We start from the raw sequence: 17,645 nt of genomic DNA on the forward strand, positions 1-17,645 counted from the left end.
TATCACTAAAACTAATCCATAAATGAAATAGTTAAAAAAAAAGGCATTGGTGCATTTATTAATACAACCAATCAAGAGATCATTTGCGCCTTATCCACTTTAAAATATTCTAAGTTTGTAAGAGAATGCTAACGCTCGTACTTAATCGTGTAGAAAGGGATTATCATTCTCTTACATATACTTATTTTTAAATTTAATTCCTAGGGTTGTTGTGTATTTTAAAAAAAATTCTTATCCACATGAGTTGTAGTGTGTTTTAAATCTAATTCACATACGTGTCATGGTCCATCTTGTCCTCATTCCAATATTGCATTTTGAAACATTGATCTAACTGCTACATTGATTTGTGATGTTACAGCAAATACAATGTTTTCTTTCCCATATTTTCATATCAATTTTTACCGACATTTTAGAACATTTATATGCTGATCCTTGGACATAATAAAGTACGAGTCCACACCTTTTGGGGAAAAATAATAAAAGCATGCAATTTATACTCGTCACATAAATTTAAACATTAAGAAACAATTATAAAAAATCATGCAAAATGCATTTCATGTGTGTCATTGTCCTGAAAATATAAACATTTGATTTGATTTTTGTTTTTTTAACGCCACTTTTGAGCACCGCTTTTGGGCTATTTCGTGGCGGCCAGTTTTTATTGGTGGAGGTAGCCGGAGTGCCCGGAGAAAACCACCGACCTTCGATAGGAAAACTGACAATTCTAGTCAATTAAGATTGGAGTCGAGTGCACCCGCACGAGCGGGGATCGAACTCACAACCTCAGTGTTAAACTGGCTAGTGATTACAGTAGTAACTACTTAGACCACTCGGCCACTGAGGCCCCTAAAACATATTATGTGATATACAATTAATGAACTGAAAACTGAAAGTTACTTTGTCCTCAGTCAACATACTTCTTTCAGGTCAAAATATCCTGTATCGACCTCATCATGCTCATACAAATGTTATGGTTGTATAAATTAATAGTTTCTTGTGAGTGATTGAATAGTTAATAAATACAATATTGAGTTTTCAATTGGTGTTCACGTTTTATTTTAGTTTGCGTATTGTATATTCTAACGTGCGTAATATATTGTATTACAGTCTGGCGCACGTACTGAAAAGTAAAATCATAAAAATACTGTACTCAGAGGGTAGTCAAAAGCTCAAACACACCAAACGAATGGATAACAACTGTCATATTCCTGACTTGGCCATGGTACAGGCATTTTCTTATGTTGAAAATGGTGGATTAAACCTGGTTTTATAGCTAGCTAAACCTCTCACTTGTATGACAGTCGCATTAACTTTCATTATATTGACAACGATGTGACAGTGTGAACAAAACAAACAGACATGAATAGTTAAAAATGTCAAAATAGGGGTACAGCAGTCAACACTATGTTATAATCTTAATCACTAAAAAAAACAAACAAATATATGTAACAAAGAAACCCAAAAACCCTTATGGAACTAAAATGTTTGCAGCAGACTGGCTGCAAGTTTGCAGGAAAACAGAAAATAGCTGCAAACATCCAACAAACACTGCAAGCTTGCGGCAAGATTGCAGAGACATCAATGTTTGCCGCAAGATTGCAGAAACCTTTGACCATTCTATATGTTTGCCAGAACATTGCAATAATTACACAATTTTGAGTGGGTATGCCTAGTTGCCACTTCCTGGAAGCTAACAATTTGAAATTTTGGTCTAGGTCATATTGATTGTATTTGATAAATGTTGCATGTATAAGAGATCAAGGAGGCATTTTGGTTCAATAATATAGGATACTGTATTCAATATGTAATTTTGTAAGTACAAATTGTTCATAGAACTGTTGATTTTAAAATAAAATGATTAATGTCACCATCATACAAAATAAAGAACTCAACTATAGTTGTTAACTTTATTATAGTTAGTGTTCAACACATATACAATGTATGTGTTTGAAATACTCTAGCTATTTATAAGTTTGAATTTTGTAACTGATTAAATGTATACTGTTTAATAAAGTTAATTTCAATTCTGTAACGCAATTATCACCTATAGCTTAATACACACTTGAGATTTAAACCTTTTTTTATTTCTTACTACCGGTAAATGATATCATTTCAGAACGACCCTCCGCCCCCAAAATGAAATGCATGTATGACTTTTTCCTTATATCTCGTAAGTTTGCAAGTATTCTTTCAATGACTGGTTGTGGTATATAGGAAGGAAGTTCTTTCTTTTTTTAAATTTTGATGTGTAATTTGAAAGAGTTGAATTGAATGACATTGGTATATGTGTAGTAACTGCAAGTTTGCAGCAAACAATTGCGTTAAGTTTGCATAATTCTGTTTGCTGCAAACTTGCCGCAACCTTCATTTGCATGGTTAATTAAATGGTTGCGGCAATGTTTGCTGCAAGTTTGCTGCAAATATTTACCACAAGAATTATTTTTCGGTAAGGGAAGGCATATATTGACAATTGAGCACAAGTTAACAAAAATTAAAGACCATAATTATACAAAAATTTATCATAGCACAATGACACAATGACGGGATGTATAAGTATAGAGCCACGTCAAACGTACATGTATCAAAGAAATACAAAAAGGTATATAGACAAAGCACATTTAAATTAGCAAAAATAAAAGACAAGAATACAAAAATTATCATAGAAAGTTAAGAGTGTTAAAAAAATAATTGTGTGTTATGAAGGCAAATAAACTAGATAAACGCATTCAATGTATTGCATTGTGTATATTGTTTTTAACTTATGGTGAATGATAATCAACTTATTCTAATACTGTTTCTATCAACAGCAATCGAATGCATTGCACAATATTGTTTACCTGGTGCTCCATATGTATTTTTGAAATTGATTATCGCCCTTTAAGAAATGTAACCATTGTAAAAGAAACAAAAACACATGACAAAGAAGGTTTGTTATATTCATTGATATTTTTCATTTTACATCCAAATTTTATGCATAGAATTACGTGCGGTTGATAAAGTGTTGAGCAGGGTTCATCATGAACTTTTGGATAATATGAGCGTATAGTATTTACACCACACATCTGAGACAGATATAAGGAGGTTTTATCGATGACGTCATCTCGGTTCTATTTTTAAATCCGGGGAAGTCTGGCCGTCAATCGGCCATTTCCGTTCGGCGCCATGTGACTGAAACGGAAGTCTGCAGTCGTCTGTTTACTAACAAACCATGGGTAAAGTGTGCGTAGTGTTAGGTTGCCGAAATCGAGATAGTCACAAACAGCCAGGAATCAAATTCCACAGGATTCCAAAAGATGAAGAAAGAAAACAGCTTTGGATAAAGGCAATAAACCGAAGGGACCCTTTATTCTTTAACAGGAAAAGTTTGGATATCTGGTGACGAGGGAGCCAGAGACAGAGTGTGCAGTGAACATTTCATTGATGGTAAAAATTAAAAGCAATGCTTTATCTTAACCCTTTAAAACATTGCATATGTATTCCAGTTCTTGTTATATCCATTTTACATCTAAACTTCAATGCATAAACAACGTGTCGCAATTTTTCTGACGGGCACTTGTCTCAAATATATATATATAACAACAATGATGTTTACGACTTTAACCAGTTTACAATTTACCATACCTGTTAACATAAAAGTAAGTATAGGTATCTATTTATTCAATATTTTTATGGGTTTTTAAAACTAGTTCACTCCTTATAAATTACACAGACCTGTATACACCTAATCGCTATTTATTCCATTCCGGATAAGTTCTAAAATTACACAACTTTTTCATCCAGTTGACGCTATCTGGGACCCTGTTTAAACAATGCACCATGCATGATACTTTTTAATGAGACCTGTTTAAAACATCGTAAATACTTCAAACACAATATTTTTTTTACTTTAATTTGAGTTTGGAAAAAGTGGATCATAATCTATCAAAGTTTCCTATTGATCGCTTTCTAAATTTTTCCCTCCCTCAGCTCGTTACTGATGACCTTTGTTTGCGGCCTGTTGACCCAAACAGGAAGTTGTCTAAATGACTGTTTTTTCCGGATTGGACTAAATAGCGATAAGGTGTATAGTGTAGGTAGTACAAGGACTGCCATTGACATTGTTTGTTGGAATTGACATGAGGTCTTGAGGACAAGGCTATGGTTTGTATTTTAACATATTCTATCATAGGCATGATATGGTGTATGGTTTCATGTTTTATAAATGAACCTGCCCCCACACCGATCATTTTCTTTCTTGATTCTTCCTGTTTTGGCCTGGAATCTACTAGCAAGGGTGGAAATTCACATTTTCAAGGGGAAGTGCTGCCCAATTTGTTTTCATGTTTGGAATTAGTAATTTGTCCACAATTACTCCACAAATTTTATTATGTCAGATTGTCCACATATCTAGCAGTGAATATCTTCCTAGCAAAAAGGGAATTATATATAAAATACCATCTTGTTTCTATGTAAACTATGTAAAAGAAACTTATATCAATTAGTATCACATTCTCATGATGCTAAAAGGCCATGGAACGAATACTGGTGGTACCTGTTGTGTTGCTCTTGTTCAAACCCTGTGATAAGTCTAAATTGGTAGGTCACATTCAGGGTTAAGGGCGCAAGATTAATAACATAAACAGTACCAATTTTTCTGCACCAGATGCGCATTTAGACAATCAATGTCTCTTCAGTGATGCTCGAGGCGAAAATATTTGAAAATCCAAAGCTTATTAAAAATATAAAGAGTTAGAGAAAAAGATGACTGTGCAATGACAAAATAATGGGCATTCACAGATAAAGTACTGTGAAAGTGCATATATGTGTATAACAATAATATTTGGTATGGTTTTGATTTAATTGCTAATAACATTTTTCTATGTCTGTTTTTTTGAGACGCTAACTGACATATAAAAGGATTATCATATGTCCTAATAACGTTTGATCCATTAAATTCAAGACTGCTACATGTATCTTCAAATTTGACAATTGACATATATTTTCAATGTTAAACATGTTAAATATATACTCTTTTTTGTCGAGCCTTCGACTTTTGTCGAAAAAGCGAGACATAGCGATCCTACATTCCGTTGGCGTCGTCGTCGGCGGCGGCGGCGTCCACAAATATTCACTCTGTGGTTAAAGTTTTTGAAATTTTAATAACTTTCTTAAACTATCCTGGATTTCTACCAAACTTGGACAGAAGCTTGTTTATGATCATAAGATAATATTCAAAAGTAAATTTTGTAAAAAAAAAAATCCAATTTTTCCGTATTTTACTTATAAATGGACTTAGTTTTTCTGCCAAGAAACATAACATTCACTCTGTGGTTAAAGTTTTTGAAATTTTAATAACTTTCTTAAACTATCCTGGATTTCTACCAAACTTGGACAGAAGCTTGTTTATGATCATAAGATAATATTCAAAAGTAAATTTTGTAAAAAAAAAAATTCCATTTTTTCCGTATTTTACTTATAAATGGACTTAGTTTTTCTGCCAAGAAACATTACATTCACTCTGTGGTTAAAGTTTTTGAAATTTTAATAACTTTCTTAAACTATCCTGGATTTCTACCAAACTTGGACAGAAGCTTGTTTATGATCAAAAGATAGTATCCAGAAGTAAATTTTGTAAAAAAAAAATTCCATTTTTTCTGTATTTTACTTATAAATGGACTTAGTTTTTCTGCCATGAAACATTACATTCACTCTGTGGTTAAAGTTTTTGAAATTTTAATAACTTTCTTAAACTATCCTGGATTTTTACCAAACTTGGAAAGAACCTTGTTTATGATCAAAAGATAGTATCCAGAAGTAAATTTTGTAAAAAAGTAAAAAATAAATTCCATTTTTTCCGTATTTTACTTGTAAATGGACTTAGTTTTTCTTCCAGTTAACATTACATACAGTCTGCACTTTAAGTTTTTAAAACATTTATTAGATTGATAAACTATCCTGGATTTTTACCAAACTTGGACAGAAGCTACTTACAATCAAAAGATAGTATAGAGAGGAATATTTTTATTAATTTTTTTCCTCATTTTTGTTGAGCCTGCGATTAACAGCAAAAGTAGGCGAGACACTGGGTTCCGCGGAACCCTTACGAATTTTGTTTTTATTCAGATGTTCTTTTTTTATTGTTCTTCTTTCCTTCATAACTGATATATTCTTGGGTTAATTTGTTTTATACATAGTGTGTAACCAATAGGTCAACTGTAATATATACATGTATTTTCATGGTTTGTTAGTTAATGTTAAATTTTCGTACTTTGGTCTGTGTCTCAAATACTACATGTATAAGCAGTATGTGAAAGTATTGATGGTATAAGGTGTAGGTATCTCTGTGTCAGGATTCATATGACCTTGCTCCTTATTGACGATTTATTAACAACATTTTAATTTTATCGTTGATCTTATATAATGCATTTTTAAAAAATGGCCATCAATTTTTTAATTGTAACTTCAAGTTATATTTCCTTCTCTCATTCTAACTAAGGTGTGAAGGGACAATGTGACCTCTTCATCTTATGGCATGTTGCAATGAACGAGCAGAATGGTTTTGGACTTCTAATGAAATAAAATATATAGCGGAATGTGAACCGGTTTAAGATGAATACTTAGGGAGCTACCATTTGATTTTTATGGGGGGGGGGGGGGGGGGGCTAGGATGAAAAATTTTGTCCTGCATTTTTTTTTAGTTGTAATCTTTGTCCTACATTTTTATTTTTCACTCTATTCAGTCCTGCATTTTTTTTGTTAGTTTATCCTGACTTTTTTTATATAAATTGTCATCCTGCCTTTTTTTTGCTCAAAACTCCTGTCTTGCCTTTTTTCAAATCTCATCCTTTTTGTTGTTTGGATGTACAAGTACCCGGCCAAGTCCACATGTATTTGTAGTATTTGTATTTTTATCCATCTGATGAGTTAAGCCTCTTTCAACTGATTTTTGTCGAGCCTGCGACTTTTGTTGCAGAAAGCTCGACATAGGGATAGTGATCCAGTGGCTACAGCGGCGGCAGCGTTATCTAACTTCTTAAAAGCTTTATATTTTAGAAGGTGGAAGACCTGTATGCTTCATACTTTGTATATAGATGCCTTATGTTATGAAGTTTCCATCTGTCACATGTCCATTGTCCTTGACCTCATTTTCATGGTTCAGTGACTACTTGAAAAAAAGTTAAGATTTTTTGTAATGATAATTTCTCTCTTACTATGAATAATAGGATAACTATATTTGGTATGTGCGTACCTTGCAAGGTCCTTATGCCCGTCAGCCAGAATTCCCTTGACCTCGACCTCGTTTCATGGATCAGTGAACACGGTTAAGTTTTGGTGGTCAAGTCTATTTCTCAGATACTAGAAGCAATAGGTCTAGCATATTCGGTGTATGGAAGGACTGTAAGGTGTACATGTCCAACTGGCAGGTGTCATCTGACCTTGACCTCATTTTCATGGTTCAGTGATTATAGTTAAGTTTTTGTGTTTTGGTCTGTTTTTCTTATACTGTATGCAATAGGTCTACTGTATTTGGTGTATGGAATGATTGTAAGGTGTACATGTCTAGCTGGCATGTGTCTTCTGACCTTGACCTCATTTTCATGGTTCAGTTGTCAAAGTTAAGTTTTTGAGTTTTTGGTATTTTTTTCTAATACTATATGCAATAGGTCATCTATATTTGGTGTATGGAAATATTTTATGTTGTACATGTCAGTCTTGCAGGTTTGACCTTGACCTCATTTTCACGGTTCATTGCTCAGTGTTAAGTTTTTGTGTTTTGGTCTGTTTTTCTAATACTATAAGCAATAGGTCAACTATATTTGTTGTATGGAAGGATTGCAAGCTGTACATGTCTGCCTGGCATGGTTCATCTCACCTTGATCTCATTTTCATGGTTCATTGGTCAATGTTTAGTTTTCTTGGTTAAGCCTGTATCTTAGAAACTATAAACAAAAGGTCAACAATATTTAGTGTATTGAATGATTGTAAGGTGTACATGTATTTCTTGTTTGGTTTATATGACCTTGACCTCATTTTCTTGGATCATGTCAAGTGTTTGTGATAGTTGTAGTAAAGCTTTATATTTAGGACTATCAACATAATATCAATGATTAGTAAAGAAGGCGATACATTTCAGCGTGTGCACTCTTGTTATAGTTCGTTCTTATGTTGTACTGTTACACCACTGTCCCAGGTTAGGGGAGGGTTGGGATCCCGCTAGCATGTTTAACCCCGCCACATTCTGTATGTATGTGCCTGTCCCAAGTCAGGAGCCTGTAATTCAGCGGTTGTCGTTTGTTTATGTGTTACATATTTGTTTTTCGTTCATTTTTTGTACATAAATTAGGCCGCTAGTTTTCTCGTTTGAATTGTTTTACATTGTCATTTCGGGGCCTTTTAAAGCTGACTGTGCAGTATGAACTTTGCTCATTGTTGAAGGCTGTACGCTGACCTATAGTTGTTAATTTCTGTGTCATTTGGTCTCTTGTAGAGAGTTGTCTCATTGGCAATCATATCACATCTTCTTTTTTATATATCAATTATGGGAAAGTGTTTTAAACAAGATTTAGGTATGAATCAATGTTTTATATCTTTATTTATCAGCATACCATATTACACTGTTAAAGAGATACATGTACACACAATAAAAATTACATAATGTACATGTTGTATATGTAGTAAATTTGGTTGATTAGTATATTTCTTTTCTCAATAACTATTTATGATCATCATTAAATATAGGACATTTACAAATAGAAAGAAATTCATCTGATATCTCCAGAGTTATACATAAGTATTTCATATTATCACTTGCAATATTATGCCATCTACCAGTCTCAACCTACCTAATGTAATAAAATGTTTCTATCATCTTTAGTTTTTAAATAATATTCCAATTCACAGTTTTCATTATACATACCATATATATAGTTTACAGCTTTTTTTGATAAAAATAAAAAAAGATGTGTGTTTCCTATTACCCTACCCTCCCTATTTTTTAAGCTCAAAAATAGCCTACCCTAAAGTTTTTTTGTTGTCATTTTTCAGTTTGCACTTTTAAAGTCAGAATGTCCCTCCCATAGACTCAATGTAATAAAAATGGTAAAATAAAAAAAAAAACCTACCTACCTACCCTTTTTTTTTCAAAGATGTAATAGGAAACACACATATTATTTTTTTTTTTTGGCCTTAGATATATTATAAGTCTTTTATTAGGCCAAATAAAATAATAGAAACTTGAGAATATTAATCAACAATTGAATATAAAATACATCTATGATATACTAATTGCAAATACTTCAAAAAAATCATTCATTTATAGACAGCAATTCACTAAGTACTAAATTCACAGTAAGTGATGTTGTAGTCTACAGTTACTAATTTGAAAAGAAATACTTAAAATTTGTATCCAAAGTAAGTTCTGGTTTCAGTTTATTGTAACATTTTCACTATTTTTTAAAAGATATAAAAGAGCTGTTAAAAGAACTGCTGATCAAAAGGAGAGAGAATGCAGAATGCAGTTGGACTTATTGATGACAGCTGATGGCAAAGAAAATGATCATCTGCCATTACAAGACTTAGACTGCAATGTAGACATGGAAGACAAAAATGGTACCAGAACTTAGTTTACTATTCTTATGTGTTCATAGGGTTAATAATCTTTTTGGACTTGTTGCCTTCAGTTTCTCCATTAATAATTTATTAGCAGTTAATTTAAATGCTGCACAGCGTATATTTAAAAAAAAAATGTATAAACATACCACAATGTATTCAATTGCAATAAAATCCATAATCAAGTAGTGCAATAAACAATGTTTTTTGTACAGAGATGAAAAGGCAACAAATTTATCATACATTTTATATTTTTCCTAGGACTCTATGTAGAAAGCTTAATATATCATCAGTATTAATTTTGCACATTGGTTAAGGCTGTATGGTACCTATACATGTACTTGTTAATATTTTTTGATGTTTTAATCCCTGTCTACTGCAAACTATTTCTTTAAAATGTTAGTACGAAAATAATGAGATGTGGTATGATTGCCAATAAGACAACTAATCAAACAAACAAACAAACACACACACACACGCTTAATTTACCGCAAAGGAAATTCTAAAAGCAAATATGACATACATGAACCAATCATAACCACTGAACTATAGGCTCCTCACTTGGGACAGACACAAGCTCATTTACAATGGATAAATGTCAATTTTATTCAGAAAATAGACCATGCACTTGTAAAAACAACTTCTTGATATATGACACCAACCTTCATCAGGTTATGCTGTTCCTTGTGACACTTTTCAGTTACTTTGATGTTTATATAGATGGAGTTTAATTCATCCTTTATTAGTATCCAAAAGCTCAAAGTGAATCTGGTTTTCTTAATTGGAAAACTGCAAATTTGATATATAATTTAGACATTTTTATAAAAGTAAAACAAGGAAATGATTTTATAGTACAAGTTACATTAAGTTTACAAGCCACACAAAAGTAAATTATTTCAGTAAAAGTCATTTGACCCTTATCATGCTTATGTAATTTAAGAAAAGTTTCAAGTGTCCTTGTTGCCAAATGGAAATGTTTATAGCATTTTTGGTTAATTTATAACTCTTTATATTTCAGGTAAAGGAGAATATGAAAATTGCAGTATATTATTAAAAAATGCCATAAGTGAAAACAAAATCCTAATAGATCAACTTCAACAACTGCAGTTAGAAAAAAATGTTTTAAATAATAAACCACCTTATATGAGGGCTTCTAGTCTATCCCTGGAGAAAACAGAAGAAACAACAAAATTTTATACCGGATTGCCATCTTATACATGTTTTATTTGGTTGGTGAACTTTGTGACCTGTATTTTACCTTCTTCCAATATTTTGAGTTCAGCAGACATTCTTCTTTTGGTTTTAATGAAATTACGTTTAAATTCTCCACATACTGATATCTCATTTCGTTTTGGAGTTTCTCTTAGTTTAGTTACCAATTTAATTGACAGTGTCATCCCTCAATTAGCCCACAAATTAAAATGGTTGATTCATTGGCCAAATAAAGATGATATTTTACGCTCTAGACCAGACTGCTTTAAGGAGGCCTTTCCCAGATGTGTTTCTGTTATTGACTGTACAGAAGTTTATATAGAGACTCCATCAAATTTTACAGCCAGATCTTGTACTTACAGTAACTATAAGCACCACAATACAATTAAGTTTTTAGTCAGTATTGTTCCGTGTGGAAGTATTTCTTTTGTTTCACGTGCATTTGGGGGGAGGACTTCAGATAAATTGATTTCTCTTAAATCTGGTTACCTTGACTTTATACATCATGGTGATGTTGTCCTAGCAGACCGTGGCTTTCTTATTAAAGACGAATTAGCATCGAGAGGGGCTGAATTAATTATACCATCATTTGTAAAGGGAAAAGACCAGCTAAGTGCCTTTGAAGTGGAAAGAAGCCGAAATATTGCACATGTAAGAATTCATGTTGAAAGAGAAATGGAACGACTGAAAAATTTCCCTATTTGGTCTGGAAAGATGTCATTGAATATGGTGCCACATTCTGACAGTATCATGACAATTTGCTCTGCTATTATAAATATGCACCCTAATATTGTTCAATAACAAATTAACACATTTCCCTTGATTATAGGTAAGGCCATTGAAAATTTAATATTGGTTTCCCCTAACACAAGAAAATTTTAAAAGGTCAGCAGGCAAGAAAAACTTTATTTTTCTATTATTGTAGTTCAAAATATCTACCAGACTACAAGAAAAATGTTGACATCATATCTGATCTATATTGTGATGTCACCTACTTTAAACTTGAAGAATGATAAATAAAACATTATTTTGAGAAATGGTCAGACAAGGATCATTTATAGTTTAAGAGCAAGTATTACTGGAGGGTGAAAACAGACCCAACAGACTTTAGGTAAACCAACAATCTTTTTTCCATGGCCTTAAAATTACTAATTTTCATATCTCATCATGTACATAACAACATGTTTCTTGTTGTTTTGTCTAGCCAACATTGACTTTTAAAACAAATTCAATTTTTGATATCTGTATTCAAATTCAAGAAGTTATTGTAGCAAAAATTGCTGAGGCATCACCGAAAGATAATTGTTCTGCAGATTTTTTTGTTCAGCATTATTATTTTTCAATGAATCTTATAAGGTGCTGAAAAATATTGGTGTCTGACATTTAAATAAACAGTAGAAGGAGTATTGTTATTACTAGGTATACTTGTTTTTCATTTACTGTAAAGCTTTTATGAAAAATTGACCATATAACCTATTAAGAAACTCCCTCACTTGATTTTGAGACTTACAACTCTTTACACTTTTTTTTTTGGAATATGCCTTTTGCAGATACATACAATGCACCCATAATCAGAAAAGGATTAAGGGTGGGGCAGGGTGTCCCCTCTTTTGTTTGAAAAAATTTGGTTCATTATATAGGAAATCACTGAAGCATGACTGGAGCTGGCCCCTCTAAGGCAGTCAGTGCCCCCTCTTTATGATAATTTCTGGATCCGCCAATGATAATATATTTCAAAAAGATTTTTTTTTATTTTTGTTAAGAATGTATCCTTATCCAGTTTCAGATAAATGTTCAATTTATCTACAAAATTAACAATATCAAATTTATAAAAAAAAATCCAAAATCTTATGAGAACCTCGCAATACACTTGAAGTTGTTATTATGTTAATTTTGGAACAGATTGAAAGACTAAAAAATCGTTGTGAAATTAATTCTGGAAAAAAAAATTCTTTTGAAAATATGATGTAAAAATTTTTCAATTATAATGGATAAATGAAAATCCAGAATCCTAAACTAAAATTGTCTAGAAAAAATGTATTCAAGTATTAAGTGGTACACCAAGTGTTATCCATGCTTCAAGAAGAGGTTATTTTGTAAATATGTTTGATGGCACACTACTTCCACAAATTATTTTTTACATTTTGGACAAAGCCACTTTCCCCTTGGTTTCCTTACAATGTTAACACATTGATAATGGAACCATCCAATATCACATGAGTCTCCATCACAAAAAATCATCTTGCCATATTCTGGTTCTTCACACAAGCAATACTTCTCTTTTGTGACGTCATTGACTGAAGTGTTGGCTACTTTATAATCATGTAGCAATTTCCTGGTAAGTAGCTCTGGGATTAATAGCTCTTTAACAAAGTAAGTGCACTTACTTATTAAATGATTACAAAACTCAGGATCCCTGCAAATTCTAACAATAGCAAGCAAAATAACATCATTAGGACTTGTCATTACAACAAAATCACAATAATCAGTGTCATAGACAAACATCTGTAACTGAACCTGAGTGTAATATTTGTGGTTATTTTTCAAGTGTAAGTTTGTGTCCAAACAAAATGTAGGGTCTTGATTTGCAGCTTCTATTGAAGTTTTGTCTTTATGCTTGTGGGGACATTTAATCTCAAGGGTTCCTTGTCCACAACAATTGCATGAAATCACACCATCAGCTGAAGCACCAAGAAAATAATTTTTTTCAGATATCTTCAACCCAGATAATTTACACTCAAAATTTGTATGTTTTTTTTCCATATATTGGATGTAGGCATCTCTGGTTGTTGCTTCATTTTCCAGCCCCCATTTTATGGCCTCTTTTTTACTGAGATCATATGAGTTGTATCCTGCAAGTCTCATGATCAATTTATTAGGATTTGTAGTTGGTCTTAATGTTAAAACCTCATGAGCTTTTGAAGCTGTTATTCGACCTTTTCTGTGTTCAAACCAAAGGGTACTTATATTTTGAGATTCAGTAATTTTGAATAAATTTGCAGATTGAGAAGTTGAGCAATGATAGTTCCTAAAAAGTTGATCTGATTTGTTGATTAATTCCTGTTCAGTTAGTTCTTTATTAATGACATCATAATAACTTGTAAGAGGTCTAGGTAATTTTTCTTCTTTTGTATGTTTAACCTTGACTGATGTTTCTCTAGTTACTTCATCATTCATTGGAGGCATGAGAGAAAAGAATGCAGCATTAGGACACACCTTAGAGAAAGATTCTAACACATCTTTGCCTGGTAATGGATCTTTGCTTGATGGTATAACACATTCCAATTTTTTTTTTCTGTTACTGTTCATAAGGTGCTGTATATCCATAATTGAGCTGACATCAACCTAACAACACAAAGATATCAATTTTTAGCTTACCGGCCCAAAAGGCCAAGTGAGATTTTCCCATCTCTTGGCATCTGTCGTCGTCCATTAACTTTACCACAAATCTCTCTGTAATTACTGGGCCAAATTTAAACAGACTTTTGAGTTATCTTTCCCTTGTTGAGAGTTTTTCGGACTGTTTAAACTCAATTTTAAAGTAAAAACAGTTAAGTAACAGAGTCAAGTATTTATTAAATAATTCTTTTTTTTTTTGTATGCTTTACAGTTTCTGTACATAAATAACTTGAGAAAACCAGTGTTGTATTTTCAACTTATACAAGACTCCAACCTTAATTAAGAATTAATAAGTGTTATCACTCTTTGTACACCTGATATAGACTACACTTGATAACTTTGTATAGTTTATTGTACATGTATTATTGTCTTATTAATCATTATAATCAGTTGAAAGATTTGCAAGTGTTTGTGAATAAGTTATATATTTTTTTCATGCTTGTAATGATTCATTTGTTTAATAAGTTTATTGTAAAGTTGAAGTGACATAACTTTTTGTATGCTTTACAGTTTCTGTATATAAATAACTTGAGAAAACCAGTCTTGTATTTTCAATTTTATATACAACACTCCAACCTTAATTAAGAACTAATAAAAGTTATCTCTCTTTGTACACCTGATATAGACTACACTTGATAACTATGTATAGTTTATTATACATGTATTATTGTCTTATTGTCTTATTAATCATTATAATCAGTTGAAAGATTTGCAAGTGTTTGTGAATAAGTTATTTTTTTTTTCAATGCTTGTAATGAGCCATTCGTTTAATAAGTTTATAATAATTGTAAAGTTGAAGTGACATGACTTTTTTTTCATGCTTGTAATGAGTCATTGGTTTGATAATGTTACAAAATATCATATAATAGGAATTGTATAAATTCTATGAAATAAAGTTTACACAAAATTTGATAATTTGTTAAGTGTGTAAAGTTATCACCAGTCAAGAAAAGCATGTAATTTTTATCCATAAAATGTTATGACGTTGTAAGAATATATAGGTGTCATTTCAGAAGACATTTGTTTTCCAGACAATAACTTGAGTAAAGGTGAACAGATCTCTATAAAATTGTACCACAAGGTACCATACCAAAAAAAAAAAGTAGTTGGGATTGATATTGGGCCCAGTTTTCAAGTTGGTCCAAATTGGGGTCCAAAATTAAACTTTGTTTGATTTCAACAAAAATTGAATATATGGGGTTCTTTGATATGCTGAATCTAACCATGTATTTAGATTTTTTATTTGTGGACCCTGCTATCAAATTGGTTCATATTGAGGTCAAAAGGGTCCAAAATTAAACTTTGTTTGATTTCATCAAAAATTGAATTATTGGGGTTCTTTGATATTCCAAATCTAACCGTGTATTTAGATTTTTAATTTTGGGTCCCGTTTTTTAAATTGGTCTACATCAAGGTCCAAAGGGTCCAAAATTAAAGTTAGTTTGATTTTAACAAAAATTGAATTCTTGGGGTTCTTTGATATGCTGAATCTAAACATGTGTTTAGATTTTTGATTATGGGCCCAGTTTTCAAGTTTGTCCAAGTTGGGGTCCAAAATTAAACTTTTTTTGATTTCAACAAAAATTGAATATATGGGGTTCTTTGATATGCTGAATCTAACCATGTATTTTGATTTTGGACATTGGACCATAATAGGTAAATTAAAAAAAATCAAATTCTTAGACCACATATTTTCTGTGTCAGAAACCTATGCTGTGTCAAATATTTAATCACAATCCAAATTCAGAGCTGTACCAAGCTTGAATGTTGTGTCCATACTTGCCCCAACTGTTCAGGGTTCGACCTCTGCAGTCGTATCAAGCTGCGCCCAGCAGAGCATTTTATTTATTGGTTTATGTAAATAAGTTTGAGTTATTTGTTTTGAAAAGTGATGTGTTTAATTGATAGATATAAAATCATATCTTATTTTAGAGATTTATGAGTGGTTAAGTCATAGCTAATTTTAGAAAATTATTTTGTTGTTTTGTTACTGGTTCATGGAAATAAATTTGAGTTTAATCTTGTAAACAGTCGAGATCCCCACCCCAAAACTGTATATATTCTTGTATGGGACAATAAAACAAATGAAACGAAATATTGGGGGAGTCCCCAGGACCACCCCCCACCCCCCTTCTTTTTGAAAACTTGTAAACGGTCAAGATCCCCACCCTGAAACCATATATATTCTTGTATGGGACAATAACACTAATCAAATGAAATATGGGGGAAGTCCAGGGGGTCACCCCCACCCCCCTTTTTGATAACTTGTAAACGGTCGAGATCCCCACCCCTGAACCATATATATTCTTGTATGGGTCAATAAAACAAATCAAATGAAATATTGGGGAAGTCCATGGGAGTAACCCCCACCCCTTTTTGATAACTTGTAAACGGTCGAGATCCCCACCCCTAAACCATATATATTCTTGAATGGGACATTTAAACAAATCAAATGAAATTGAGGGGAAGTCCCCTGGGGTAACCCCCACCCCCCTTCTTTTTGAAAACTTGTAAATGGTCAAGATCCCCACCCCGAAACCATATATATTCTTGTATGGGACAATAAAACAAATCAAATGAAATATAAGGTGAGTCCCCTTGGGTCACCCCACCCCCCTCCTGTTGAAGAACTTGTAAACGGTTGAGCTTTTCATTATTAATAAGATAATACCACATTGAGGTCCAAAGGGTCCTAAATTAAACTTTTGTTTAATTTCATCAAATATTGAATTCTTTGGTTCTTTGATATGCTGATTCTAACAATGTTTGAGTATTAAATCATATCTAATTTTATAGAACTTAGTCATCACTGGTTGTTGTTATTATATTATTGATTATAATTTGAAACATTGCATCATATCTTATTTTAGAGAACTATTTATCCAGTTTGAGTTATTTCCATTTGCACGGAAAATATCATGGATAAAATTAACCTGTGTTTCATTTCAACATAAATTAAATATATATATAGGGTTCTTTCAAATGCTGAATCTAAACTCTATTTAAATATTAGATTTTTAGGCCCAGTTTTCAAGTTGGTCCAAATCAGGGTCCAAAATTAAACTTTGTTCGATTCGACAAAAATTGAATTTATGGGGTTCTTTGAAATGCTGAATCTAACCATGTATTGAGAGATTTTGGATTGTAGGCTCCTTTATCAAATTGGTCCACATTGAGGTCCAAAGGGTCCTAGATTAAACTTTTGTCTGATTTCATCAAAAATTGAATTCTTGGGTTTCTTTGATATGCTGATTCTAATATGTACTTAGATTTTGGATATTGGACCATAATAGGTATTTAAATGTCCAATTTCAAATATATCAGTTCTTTGACTACATTCATTTTGTGTCACAAACCTATGATGTGTCAAATATTCAATCACAATCCAAATTCAGAGCTGTTTTAAGTTTAAATGTAGTGTCCATACTTGCTAAACTGTTCAGGGT

General features: G+C 32.2%; 2 protein-coding genes across 2 annotated transcripts in view; both read left to right on the forward strand.

The window, feature by feature from the left end:
- Positions 1-2,879: 2,879 nt before the first annotated feature.
- The window catches only part of LOC127721260 (zinc finger protein 260-like), a 33,292-nt gene continuing 18,526 nt past the window's right edge, over positions 2,880-17,645 (forward strand). The window contains exon 1 of the mRNA XM_052227936.1: positions 2,880-2,926. The gene's annotated coding sequence lies outside the window, so the exon portion shown is untranslated. The remainder of the gene's footprint in view (positions 2,927-17,645) is intronic.
- Positions 8,944-11,601, forward strand: LOC127722258 (uncharacterized). Its single transcript, XM_052229153.1, has 2 exons — positions 8,944-9,588; positions 10,607-11,601. The coding sequence occupies exons 1-2, from the start codon at positions 9,492-9,494 to the stop codon at positions 11,599-11,601; spliced, it is 1,092 nt and encodes a 363-aa protein (XP_052085113.1). The 5' UTR covers positions 8,944-9,491.

The sequence above is a fragment of the Mytilus californianus genome, unplaced genomic scaffold (genome assembly GCF_021869535.1).
Source record: "Mytilus californianus isolate M0D057914Y unplaced genomic scaffold, xbMytCali1.0.p SCAF_12, whole genome shotgun sequence".
NCBI classification, from domain to species: Eukaryota; Metazoa; Mollusca; class Bivalvia; order Mytilida; family Mytilidae; genus Mytilus; species Mytilus californianus.

What these genes read in the sequence shown, in the direction of transcription:
- LOC127722258 (XM_052229153.1), top strand. Translation starts at nt 9,492, where the DNA reads ATGCAGTTGGACTTATTGATGACAGCTGATGGCAAAGAAAATGATCAT. An exon ending in AGACATGGAAGACAAAAATG is followed by an intron (nt 9,589 to 10,606) that starts GTACCAGAACTT and finishes TTTATATTTCAG; the next exon opens with GTAAAGGAGAATATGAAAAT.